Here is a 13663-nt window from a genome sequence, read left to right on the forward strand (position 1 = left end):
TTGAATTGGTTTTGACAGATGGAAAAGAGTTTCTCAGGAAGAGAAGTGAGGAAAAAGGATTCCATAAACAAGAAATATCAAGATCTAGAGGTGTGATATACCACGTCCCACTTGGGGGAACCGTTAGTTTGGTATCATCGGAGGTTGGTGCTCAAATGGACGTGCTACAAGATGTGAGGCAGAGGAGGAGTAGTTGATGGGGCACCTTAAATGCCTTGCCAAGAACTTTGGGTTTTGTCCTGAAGGCCATGGAGGATGAGTGAAGGGTTTTAAGAAGGAGAGTCATAACAGTCAGATTTAGAAAGATAACCTGAACTTATAGCAAGGAGAATGGACTGCATGTGGGCAACTGCCAGCAGGGAGACCAGACGAGAGATTATTGCAAAATTATAAGCAAGAAATGAGGAGAGCGTACACACAAGCAATGGTAGTGGGGTTAAAGAAGGGGAAGGAAATATTAAAGATGTTAAGAGGTCAAGTTGACACGACTTTGTGACCAGTTGGACACTGGGAGTGAAGGCAGGTTTCTGGACAAGGCAACCAGGTAGATACTGATGCTCTTCATTGTGATGGAGAAAACAAGGGGAGAGACAGGTTAGGGAGGTAAGGTGGAAAGGCACACCTATGAAATGTGAGGTGAGGTCCAGGACACTGATACCATTTGGACATGTTCATTCTATTTTGCAGCCATAGCTGGAGGCCTTCAGGTCACAGTGCCCGACAAGAAGAAGGTGGCCATGCTCTTCCAGCCCACTGTGCTTCGCTGCCACTTCTCCACGTCTTCCCATCAGCCTGCAGTCGTGCAGTGGAAATTCAAGTCCTACTGCCAGGATCGCATGGGGGAATCCTTGGGCATGTCTTCTCCCCGGGCCCAATCTCTCAGCAAAAGAAACCTGGAATGGGACCCCTACTTGGATTGTTTAGACAGTAGGAGGACTGTTCGAGTGGTAGCTTCCAAACAGGGCTCGACCGTGACCCTGGGAGATTTCTACAGGGGCAGAGAGATCACAATTGTTCATGGTAATAATGTCTCTGTTTTGAATCTAGGGAAGATTGGTTCCATTCCTCCCAGATAGAAGAGGATGTCAGCCTTGCGCCCTTTCAATCCCTCAAGACTTTGATTTTATGGGGGATGGGAGTATCAAGAAACCTAGCAAATTGCTTTAATGGGATGGCGTGGAGAGGAAGGATGGAGGCTTGTAATATCAAGAGAAGACAGAGATGAGCTTTGGAAATAGTCTTTCATGAGCCTGACCTCCAGCCTGAGGAATTTATTATCAGAACTGAATTGAAATGGGTTCTAGTGAAAGCTTTCTCAGTCAAATACCTCACACCTTGACACCAGCCTTTACTGCCCTTTCCTTAACTCAGAAAGCAGACTTCCCTAAGAATTTCCTCTGCTGGGAGAAGGGATGTATGTGTACAAGTTTCAGAGCCAGGTAGATACCATGGCCCAAGCCTCAGGTAGTTTTACATCAGTTCCACCCTTTTTCCTGCTCCCTACAGCTTTGGGCAAGGAAAAGTTCCAAATTTTGAAGAACTCCTGTGAACCCAGCTCATTTCCAGGAGTCCAGGTTAATTCTGGAATTTACTTGGCTTTCAAGGGCCTCTGCAGGCCTGGTTGAAAGCAGTCTTCTATTCCAGAAACCAGACTGGAACTAGACCAGTTTCTGGGGGCGCTCTAATTCTCACCCCTTAGGGATGCTAGCTTTTATTATTGTTTCGTTGTTTGTTTTAAATAAAGCAAACATCTCGTCAAACACCATCAGGGTAAAGAAATAGAACACTATAGACACCCAGAAGGGCTGCCCCCCCCCCATTGTTTAGTGTTTTCCTTCAGAGGACAGAGTTTAGGACCCGGTCCTTCTCTTTGTGATAACAGATGCAGATCTTCAAATTGGAAAACTCATGTGGGGAGACAGCGGACTCTATTACTGTATCATCACCACCCCTGATGACCTGGAGGGCAAGAACGAGGACTCGGTGGAACTGCTGGTGTTGGGTAAGTGACAACCCTCAGTAACATTTTCATCTTAGACTGCTTGCACTGTTCCCTCTTCTCGCTTCTCCTCCCTGCGTGTGTCAGCAGGTTGCACGCACAGGCTTTACCTTTGGTGCACAGACAAACCAGTTTTAGAATATGTTCTTTATGAGCAGTAGTTGTATTTATTATATTTTGTTTCTTGGTGTCTATGGCCCACATTTTACCATTTTCCTGAATGTTTCTTCTGCTTTCTTAGTTTTTTCCCCTCCTTTCCACTTGCACCTTTAACCCTGATTTCTCTCTCCTCTTATTCTTTACATATGCTAATGATTGAGGAAAATGCCAGAGGCCTTTGAAGCAGGGTAGAGACAGCTGAGAGATAAGAATTCGCTGGTGCGCTAGGATCTCCTGAGACAAAGGAATCTTTTCCCATTCAATTATCTCCACTTAAGACAATCCTAAGGAAAGATGGCTGTAAACTTTTAATAATAAAAGGTGCTCAGTGAAAAGAGCTATGGGGGAGACGTAATAGTGTTTAATTGGAAGGCAAATTTCTTGAAACCTAAAAGTGTCCAAGTTATTCGCAAAGCAACTATAATCTAATCCTTATTAATATTAATTTTTTCATAAATGAAAACTCATTACTTTGGGGTACTTTTCTCTTGTGGATTGGAGGAATATCAGTGGGAGATGACCTCCTTGTATGAAACTGAAAATTGAGCACATATTTTGTGCTCTGTAAATGTTGGCTGGACAAAAAAATTAGAATAAACATACAGAAATTAAGAAAAGAGACAACATTAATTGTAGGATAAAAGGGAAATCCTTGAAGCCATTTTACATTTTTTGTAGCTTCCAAGAAACCAGGTCTTAACAATTTGGGGGGAATATTTAAGGTGCTTTCTTTTAGAAGCAAATGAGGTTGAAGGTTAATTTTTACCCTCTGTGGGAAACTCAGTGCCCCAGGAGAAAATGGAATTTGCTTAAGATTTTTAGTTTTACTCTATCATGACTTTGGCAAGTCAACTGTACTGCTTGCCTTAATTTTATAGTTTACAAAATGGATTAAGGTAATAATTATTTATTAATGATTAACCCTTTAATTAATAATAATTAGCCCTTTTTAGACAGTTAGATTATTTCAAATACATGTTTACTCAAATACATGAGTCCAGTATATGAAGCTTAACTGCTGTGATCTGTAAAAGAATGGGAAATACGACATATATTCAAAAGGAAATAAAAATGTAAAAGGTTTATATTGACATTGTAAAAGACTACAGGGCAATCAGATTCGGGATCTGCTGTGACTCTGTAGGGAATAAAAAGATAAATTTCTGCCTAATAACACAACTCTAATGTCTAAGTTTGAAGGAACAAGTGGCTCATTGAGCCTGCAATTAGCTAATTGTGAACACAGTTATTTGGCCAGTGCAACCATTTGCAGCAAAGTAATTGCCTGGGCAGGAAAAGGAGGCCAGGTAAAAGCCACTTTAAATAATTTGGTCCCAGATCTGCAAATGTGGGGAAATAACTAGAGTGAAAGCCTTGTCATCTGAGGATGTGCTGAAGTGTATGAAGGGCATTGCTCTGGATCAAAACATACAAAGCAACTTGGGCAAAGATGCTGTCCTCAGCACCACAGGGTGGGTGAAAGGAAGACTCAGATGAAAATGGTCAACAAAGATGGAAGAAAAGATAAGAACAGAAATCAGTGTTACCCTAAAAAGAACCATAAAGGGAAAGTGGGGATGCTGCAAATCAGCTCATCACAGTAGAAGCAGCATATCTGTGAGATAAACAGATACATACTAGGGTTCTTGGGGAGGAGAAACACGTAATTCTGCTATATTCCACATTAATTAGAAATTTATTCTAAATAATTAGAAATGTTGAAAGCATGGTAAATGTGCCATGCTAGTTGTGTTAGTTAATTAAAGGGGTTAGTTTGAAATCTATGAGAATTTCTGGGTGCAGGAAGTACTGTATTTACTTCCAAATGCAACATTCTGAGTCTTCTCGGTCTTGACACCCCTTTATGGAATTTTTCAAAGTACCCTCACAGTTTAAAGAATGCTAATTATTTGGTGGTTATATCCTACAGGCCCATTTGTTAGGTATTCTTTTTATGTGAGACTGGGAGAGCAACCTGATTTCTGAAGTCATCCTCAAGGAGATTAAGACCTCAGTGGGAAGATAACTGAGTCCACAGTTTGCTAATTACAACCTCCATAAGCCACTGAACTTAATATGAGGAATGGTAGGAGGAATTGGGAGGATTTGGTCTAGTGAAAGAGGACTTGGGAAAGGGAGCATGGGAAGTGTCTCCAGCTATCTGAAGTGAAATTGTATAGAAGAGAGATTGGAAACCTACTCTGTCTGTGTGGCTAGGAAGTTACAAAGGGAGCGAGTCCATCTGAGGATAAAGAAAGAACTGTTAACAATCAGACATCTAAAGATACAATCAGTGTTCTTAGGAGTAGTAATTTCTATATCCTTAAGAAGGTGGAAGATTTTTTATGAGTTATTATATCAGGCACTTATGTATAGGAAAAGGTGTTCAACTCAGTTATTTTTGAGCTTTATTTCAATTTTAAAATTCTTGGTTTAAAAAGTAGATGAATGTGAGTGATGTGACTACCTTGATAAATGAGAAAATGACCTCCCGGTAATTCAGTCCACATGACAGAGATAAAAGACTTACAGGTTGGTTACAAGAACATACAGGGTGGTGCTCACTCACAAGGAAGCCAGCAGGAATAAACTCTGGTCTTTTGCAGTAGGTCAGGGTTAAAAGGACTAATTCCACAAGAATGAGGATGAACTATTGATGGAGGCTTGAAGGAGCTGAAACTTGAGCTCTTCTCCAAGGATGATCAGGACAGAGGAATGAAATTAGATCTCAGGGTCAAAACAATAATTAGCAGCAGGGTGGACAGTGTATTAGAGAGGAGTGCTAGAACAGGGGGATGGGTTATGGGGAGGTGCAGCAGCACGGGTAAAAGGGAATGAGATTCTGAAGCAGAGGAATGAATTGAGAACAAACAACACAGAAACGTTTCTAAGATGGAATTGATGGATCCTGGTGACTAATGCATTAAAAAAAAATGAGACTGAGGGATGAGTCAAAAGGACACCATGGTTTCTAGCTAGCTGGGTAGCCAACTGTTCCGTCAACCGAGAGAGAGGCCACAGTTTGGAAAGCAGGTTGGAGAGGCAGGAGAATGAGTTTGGTTAAGAAAAAAAAAAAAATGGTACACATGAACTTATTTACAAAACAGAAATAGTCACAGATGTAGAAAACATGTGGAATATGAGAGGCCTGTGGGACACCAAGGTGGAGATGTCTTGCTGACAATTAGAAATATAGGTCTGGAACTCAGTGGAGAAACTAGGATTAGAGATAATAGATTTGAGAGTCATGAATGATAGTCACAACCATGAAAGACTAGATGAGTCACTCGAGAAGATTATATAAAATGGAAAGGGTCAAGGACAGAACCTTATCAGTCTTATATTCTAGTTTGACTTCATGTGAGTGGCCACACGGGTACTGCATGTGTATTTGTCTTGATTTCCCCTACGACATCGGACGCTTCTCAATAGCCCTAGAACATGAGTTCTTCAGAGGCAAGAACCAGTTCTCATTCACCTTTCTATCTGCAATGCTTAGCAGAGTGTCTAGAATAAAGAAGCTTGAATGAATGTTTTTTTAAATGATAAATGGGCAGAATCTGTAACCAGTATTTACTTTGTGACTCTTAAATGTTAATCAGTGCTGAGTATATATTTGTTGACTTATGAAGTATTTATATAATAAATGTCTACAGTCTCAAGTGATATATAACATGGTTTAATCTCATCGGTCATGATTCTTTATCTGGGTATTTTAATTTTTACTAGTGACAGAACCATCCGGGACTATGGTTGAAAGCAACAGAAGTAGACTTCGGCTAACTTAGGCAGGAAAGGAATTCATTGGAAGGATATCAAAATTGAAAGAAAGGCTGGAAAATCAGTCTCCAAAAAGGATAATATATGAGGGTAACACTTACTAGCTTCTGTAAAAACAACCCCCGAATCTCAGTGACTTGCCACCATAGAAGTTCATTACGCCATCTTGTCATAGTCAGATGTGGGTTAGGAGGCTTTTACCTGGGCAGTTCCCTCTCAAGTATGGCGTAGGGGTCTAGGCTTCTCCATTGTTTTAGTTTGCTGTATTGGAGAACTTTGCTCCCGGCTGCACAGAAAGAAAAAGTAAGGAAGGTCATTCATGGGGGACTTTTTAGGGGTCAGGTCTGTCAGTGACATGGGTTACTTCTCCTATTATTTTGTTTGTGTCCAGGAAGAAAGTAAAAATGTTTTGATGAACACAGCACCATTCCTGCCCCGCCAGAGATGCTCCAGGGTCTATGTAGCAAGAATTAATAGACAATGTATTTAGGGCTCCATGGACATTAAAAAAATCAACTCATCTCTTTTTTTTTCTGATCTTGCATTTTCTCACTCAAGAATCAGTCTCAGGAGAGAGAGTCCAGCTGGTCCAGTTGGGTAGGTGTCCACTGCTCAGCATTAGGAGATTAGAGGCTCTTGGTGGCTAGGCCATCAACATACGGAGAAGAATTAATTCCCCAAAGTAAATTGGGGCACTGTTACCAAAAAAAGGGAGAATGGATGTGAGATGCCCCCAAAAGCAATAAATATCCACCAAAGTGATGCCATTACTACATCTACTACTAACATTAATGTACACTGATAATAATTTGACTTCGCAAAATTTTTCTATTATAACCTTGTAATGTAGGAGAGTAGGCATTATTTCCCTTGTTTTCCAAATGCAGAAATTAATGTTCAGGTTTTGTAATTATTATCCCCTTCCAAAAGAGTGTCTTTGATCAAACCCAAGTGTTTTGATTCCCAGCCTCATCTCTTTCCACGATACCACACGACCTGTCTATATTAAGAAGCTATAGAATGCTCCCCTGCATAAGTCATGTTTTTAAAAATGTTGTTGCTGCTTTAGGCCATAGGTAAAGATTTTTACTTGTCCCAGATCTGCTTTAGTATCTCATTTCATTTCTCAGTGAAACCTATAACCAATGCCTGTAACCACTAACCTGGGCTCTCACTTCCAAGACATAGCTGTTTTTGTTCAGATTGTGGACCTCCCCACTGAGCATGACCCACCTTCTTTTCCCCATACATCTGAACCATCTACAGATCGCTTCAGATGCTTCTTTCAGAGGTTTCAGAAATATGCAAAGATGTGATTCAGAGAAATGGGAGGATAACTGCTGATTCAACACTAAATGCAAACACTATACTGAACACTCTTTAGTCTCTTTTTGATGATTCAGAAGGTAGAAATGCACATGGTGTTTAGGGTGCTTTGAGATGACAGTGACAGGTACCTTAGAAATATTTAGACAGATGTCTGGGATCGTAGGGCCATACCAGAAGACAGTCACAGAGGGTGGAAGTGCCCAGAAATCTGCCACCCTGAGATTAGACATTGGTCTGGGATCAGTGGCGGGAACAGTCTGTTTATAACCTGGAACTATGCCACTGTTTGGATAGGAATAAAGTTCCCTTGGTCAGCTCCAGCTGGCAGGAAAAGGACTTCACCATTCAGGAAGGCTCAAGTAGGGAAGTTGTTGTTTTAAAATGTAAAAGCAGCTCGCCTTGTTCTTACTTCTTTCTGTGCACAATATAAGGGCCTGACCCCTTCTTTCTGATGTGTCATGTGGTAGCTTGTTTTTTAAGGGCCAAGGAGATAAAGGAGGGGAAGGGCCCCAGTGGAAATATGGCTGGATGAACACTTGTGCCTGTGGACCGAGAAAAGAATAACCGGACATGAGCCGAGAGTGTTCAGAATTAAAGCTAAGAAAGACTTTCCTAATGGTAAATCACAATTTTTGGAAATTATGGTTGGTTGAAGGAGATTATAGAGACTCCCTCTCTGATGAGCTTTCAACATGGAACAGGTTCTCTTGTCCAAAATATTAGGATAAGCAAGATGGCTTTAGCATTCTTTCTATAATTTTGCCTTTATCTAAAAGATCCACAGATTGCAGAACTAATTCTCTGTATAGGGTGATGCCCCAAATACTGCTGTCCTGTTTTAATATTGTTTGTTTTAGAAAAAAATGGTACGTTTATTATAAAAATTTCAAACAAAACGGAAAAAGAAGAAAATCTCTCTTCAAACTCTCACCATCAGAGCTAACTATTGTGTTCTTCAGAACTCTTTTAATTGCAAGGGATAGCTTCTCAAACTGGCTTAGGGGACCTTTTTGGCTCAGGTAACCAATAAGTCCAAGGGTATTCCTAGCTTCAAGCATGGCTGAGTCCCAGTGTTCAGATTATGTTTTAAAGAATCTCTATCTCCTCTGTGTTAGCTACATTCTTGGGCAGGCTGTCTGCAAACCTGGCCCCTAGCAGGTCTTTAACACCTTTGCTCTCAGGAGGATAAACTGCCTCTCTCCACAGTGTCAGCAAACGGTCCTGTTGTTGCGGGGTGGCATGTAGGGTACCACCAGCCCCAAATGAACCATATGAATTGAAGGCAAAAGGGTAAAGGACCAGCTTCCTAAAGAGAAGTTGGACATTTGTTTCCAAATGAAGAAGAAAAGAATGCCAGGCAGGCAAAAACACAGTGTTAATATTTTGTGGAATTCATCAATTTCTGCTTCTTTTTAGGCCAAATGCCATGCTATTTCAGGAGGCCAGAAATAGGCTTGTTCCCAGCAGGTCCTTGTGAGTAGGCGCTAAGTTGGGATTGATTATTCCCTGTGAAGAATAATGCCACAGAATGTGAAGGTAATGCCACAGAATTACCTTTGTTTTCCTGTCGTGCTTCTATTTTTCCTTCCATTTCCTCCTGTGACTTATCCAGAAGTAAACATATATTACCCAGACAAGAGGTGGAGAAACAGGCATGCATTAATTTTTTTAAAAAAAATCACATTATTCACAATACTGCGCCTGAAAGTGTTATTCCAGTCTAAAATCAACCTTTCTGCCCATTAGTATTAAAAAGCTGTTAAGAACATAATAAGAAATCAGGGAATTCTTGGGAGGGGACATCTCGGAATTTGTCACGGGCTTTAGGGATTTTTGATGGAAGTCTGTTTCTATGGCTGTGCAGAAACACTCAGGCACTCACCCCCGTGTCAGTGCTGCCTCAATTTGAATCCTGTCCTACCTCCACCCCCAGGTGGAGTTCTGGCTGTTTAGAAAGGCTACTTGTTGCCAAGACTCCCCTTCTCTTCCTCTTTACCAGCCCTAGCCTGAGCTGCTAACCAGGAGATTTGCCGATTAAAAGGGCTTCAGCTCAGAGAGTTCCCATGGCAACAGCCTCCTCCTCGGAGGTCTTTGTTGCCTGCTCAAACTTTGATCTCTGAGAGTGGCTGCTGCTGTTTCTCTCAAAGATTTACAAACAGAGGAAGAGGGGGAAAGAATTGGAGGAGAAGAAAGAGAAGTTGACTCCTGGCAAAAGGGAGAGAAGGAATTAATTACCGAGTCACACTCTAGCCATAAATCTGGGGGTTACTCCTTTGGAATATCTTTCCATTTGGGCTGTGCCCACATTTTCCTTTGCAGACTTGATTATACTTCAGATGTCTTGGCTTCACATGAAAGACGTCAAGGGGAGTTGATTCCTCTAGCAGGATGGACCTACCCTATCTATCTTCGGATTTCCTGAAGACCTGAGATAACTGCACTGCCTCCCATGAAAGTGGGGACACAAAACTTATAATGGGAGGGAGCTTTTTAGGCCCCAGCCCCGCTGGCTTTTCTCCCAGCTGGCCTACTCTGCCCTGAGCTTACCTAGATGCCTCTGTGGGTTTTGGTTTTGAGAAGAACCAGAAAACTGTTGAAGGGGTGGAGGAGAAGGCGGAGGCAGAAAAGTCAACCAGGCATCAACTAGCATCTGATTCTGGTTAATGGCTGCCAAAAATGAACTTTGTACCATCTGAGCAGTGGAGTGGGGTTTGGGGTTGTTCCAAAGACTAGGGATCACGCCTTTTACCCTTTGCAAGAAGCCTCTTCTGGCCTTCAGACCTCTCCACGGCATAATCGCAACCTTGCTCTTTGATAGGCACCATGCGATTTGCGTTTGAATTACGATTTAACTTTTAACCAGTCTCTTTTGCATACTATGTCCCTAGCACAGTGAGGATACAAAATTTTAAAATGGCACTGTTTTGTCCCTATGAAAATTACTGTCTTTTGGTAAAGATAAGCATTATATTTCTGAAGCAATGAGAGAACAATACAAGAAAAGATTAAAACTATATTTGATATTAAATATCTAGGCTACTGATTCTCAAGAGGGGCCTCTTTGGACCCCCACCCAGACGATACTTGGCAATGTCTGGAAACATTGTGGTTGTCCCGTCTTGTGGGGTAGCATGGCATCTAGTGGATAGAGACCAAGGAGGCTGTTGAATATCCTACAACGCACAGGGTGGCCCTCCTACCCCCAACAAAGGATTATCTGGCCCCAAATGTGAATAGTGCCAAGGTTGCAAAACCCTGATCTTGACCAAAGGTCAATCTGGTTACTGGATAAGATCCACTGTGAAGAGCACGGGCTTTGGGGTCAGATATCTGTGGACTCGGTGCATCAATATAACCTTCAGTAAGTCAGTGTTGACGAGTCTTGGTTTCCTCCTCTGTAAAAATGGGGGAGGGAAAATGAAAGTCACATGGAAGACCTAGTATGAGGATGAAATAACACAGAATACGAACTCAGTAAATGTCAGTTCCCTTCTCCTACCGATTCCTATACCCCACATCTCATTGCCAGAATGTCATCCCTAATTTGAGGGAACCCTCTTCAGGGAATTCTGTGTTCCGGGACTCCTCCTAGAGAGCTGATTTTCTTTTAGCCCGTTCCATGGGCAGAGGCTTTAATGAGCCATCTGTTAATTGGCAATCCTATTACTAATAGATTCATGTTTTCTCAGTGACATCTGTGCAGTGCCTTGCGAGTGGTGACCCTAATCGGCCCTGTGGGAATCTTTCCGCTAGTGGGTTTCAGGGTGTTCTGTCCCAGCATGCCGACCTTTGGTTGCTATGTTTTGGTAGCTGTTGGAAGCCCCCGTTTCTCTGTTAATTACAGGGTGTTTACTACCTAACCTAAATACAAGGATTAGGTCACAGAGGCCATTTGATGAAGTCTGGAAGGGTTTGGGGAGCACCTAAGGCTTGGATTAGGATCTAGATGGGCCTGGAAAGACTTTTGATAGTGTGACCTTATCATTTATTGTCCAAATGAGAATACTCTTGAGAGTGAAAAGGGGAGACTTTTACTAATTTATGTCAAGACAACAGGCATACTGGTATGATGGTCACCCCATCTTTAGAGATGATCACCTGGAAAGTTCTCCTTTTGATTGAAGAGAACAGAAGATCCAGAGGAGCTGGGATCAAATTAGTTTCAGCTCACCTTCACCTGCTGCACCCTGGGTGTTAGCTGGCATTCTAATTATGGGGACCTAGGGATGTGCACATCTCCATTCACTTACTAGAAGCAAAGGGGCCCGGCAAAGAGGTGGTGGTTTGCAGTAACAGTTGTTCACTGAAAAACGTGTGCTGAGATTTCTGCCGGGTAAACGGTGTCCTTTAAGGTTCTTCACTGCCCTGGGTTTGTGAAGAGAACAAACGAGGTGCTGAAGGCGCCGTTTGCCCTCCCCTCACCCCCAGGCACCCAGTCCCGCTCTGCGACTGCTCTCCCCTCCCTCCCCCGCTCCCTCGAAGCCTTTATCCCGCCTCACTATTTTTGCTTCACTTGTTGCTCATCACTGTGGGAGGAAACTCGGCCTTCAATTAGTGAGCATTCCTGAAGCCCGCGGTTGCCGTGGTTACCCAGGCGGGAGCTGGAGCAGCTGGGTCAGCCCGCCGGCCGCATTGTAGTCGACAGAGCCGGGAGGCGGCAAAAATGCGAAGCCGGTGCGCGGGAGGGAGGGGACGGGCCCCGCCGAGGGGAGGCCCTGGAGGCCCGCGGGAGAGCGGGTGTCGCCGAAAATCGGCTCAGCCCTGGAAAGAAAGAATGGCAGCCCTTGAAAGCCGGTCAGGAGACAGCCATGGCATTTTTCTCCAAAGCCAGCTGCCGCTATTCAAGTGTGCAGGTTTGAGTTCACACGGTGCAGTGCCTCAGAATTTGCTCTGGGAAATGCTCCATGCTCACGCCCCTCACACCGAGAGGGGGCTGGCCACGGAGGAAAGGGCAGGAACTCTGACAACCCGAGACCTACCAAGCTGTGTGCCCCTCCGTGTCTGCCGTGGACCACCTGGGCTTTTTGGGTTAAGGAAACTAGCCGTTCTTGTTATCTTTGCATCTGAAGTGTCTGTGCAGGTCTGATGGTTGGAGCACAGGGAGCTCAGGAAATCACACTGGGCACCAAGAAACTCAATTTCCTCCCTCCATTAAATCCCACCCTGCTCCATATCATTTTGGAATCAAATCTAACTGTCTTAGTCATTTCATCTCAGGCCAAGTTGAGCACGTTATATTACTAATAACACTTTGCATCTACTCACTCTTGAGGGCTAGGGGGTTGGATCACTATAGCACTTTGCAAAGGCAGAGTGCTTTGCAATCATTTTTATTATTGTTTATTAGTTTATAGCAGCATGGTGAATGCCTTTTAATTAGCTCATACTGTGTTATGATGTATTCAGTAATCATTTTCTGGTCACAGCTTTAAAAGGTGCTGAAATCGTTAGCCATCTCCAACACTCCTATATCCAGACATTATACTTTAATTATGTAAGTAGAGCAGTAATGCCACAAACATAAATTTCTGTGTTGCTCACTGCAGATACTAGGAGATTAGAAATGCTGCACATGTCTAACATTTCTAAATTAAGAATAAGCAAAGCTTGAGGGGGAGTGAGATACTGGGGAAAAAAGATAGGGATGGGGGTGAGTAGACCCAGGTTCTACTCCTGGTTTATTAGTCAGCTGTGTGACTTTGGGTAAGATTCTTATGCTCTCTGAGCTTCAGGTTCCTGAAAACATGGAGTGGGTTATGGATTAGATGACCTCCGAGATCCTTTCTGGCAATACAACCTGATTTTAGAATTCTGTGTGAATAGAAGTCAGTGCCTTAGGCCAAGCTTATAATCACTGCCGAAAAGCCTGGAGCATTTATGAACAGTTAATTGTAGATGGTCTGATACTACTCATTTTGTGGAGAGAATTCACTGGGAGAATTATTCACTATAATTTAAAGTGAGCTAAAACGAAAGGGACAAAGAAAAAAAACACACATGAAATGCTTAAATACATAGTTTACATATAAAAGAAAGGGAGGCTATATCCACATTTGTGATGGATAATCATAATCTTTATTTATTGAATGCATGGTTGCCGTAGGCATATAGAATAAAAACAGGGATGTGTGTGCCCTTGGGAAATTTCCAACGTGGGGGGATTCCAAACAGCCATAGAAACAACTTGACACTTAAAAGGGCCAGAGAAAAACATCTGCTCTCCTCAAAGATTTAGGAGAGAAACCTTTTAGAGGGTTAGGATCTGAGAGGTCACGGGTGGCTACAGTACATCCCTGAAAATGGATCCAGGGCATCTTAGGAAAGCCTGGAAGTGGGATGAAGCCCAGATGTCCATTAAGCAGAAGGGAAAAGAAGGGAACCTCAAGAAGCTGGGGA

The 13663-nt window shown here is 42.8% G+C and overlaps 1 protein-coding gene across 3 annotated transcripts in view; it reads left to right on the forward strand.

Moving 5' to 3' along the window:
• The window catches only part of ILDR2 (immunoglobulin like domain containing receptor 2), a 58689-nt gene that overhangs the window by 15514 nt on the left and 29512 nt on the right, over positions 1-13663 (forward strand). For all 3 annotated transcript variants that reach the window (XM_070043999.1, XM_060296897.1, XM_060296892.1), the window contains exons 2-3: positions 688-1020; positions 1883-2002. In XM_070043999.1, the coding sequence (XP_069900100.1) occupies positions 688-1020; positions 1883-2002 (453 nt within the window). The remainder of the gene's footprint in view (positions 1-687; positions 1021-1882; positions 2003-13663) is intronic.

The sequence above is a fragment of the Globicephala melas genome, chromosome 1 (genome assembly GCF_963455315.2).
Source record: "Globicephala melas chromosome 1, mGloMel1.2, whole genome shotgun sequence".
In the NCBI taxonomy this organism is placed as follows: domain Eukaryota; kingdom Metazoa; phylum Chordata; class Mammalia; order Artiodactyla; family Delphinidae; genus Globicephala; species Globicephala melas.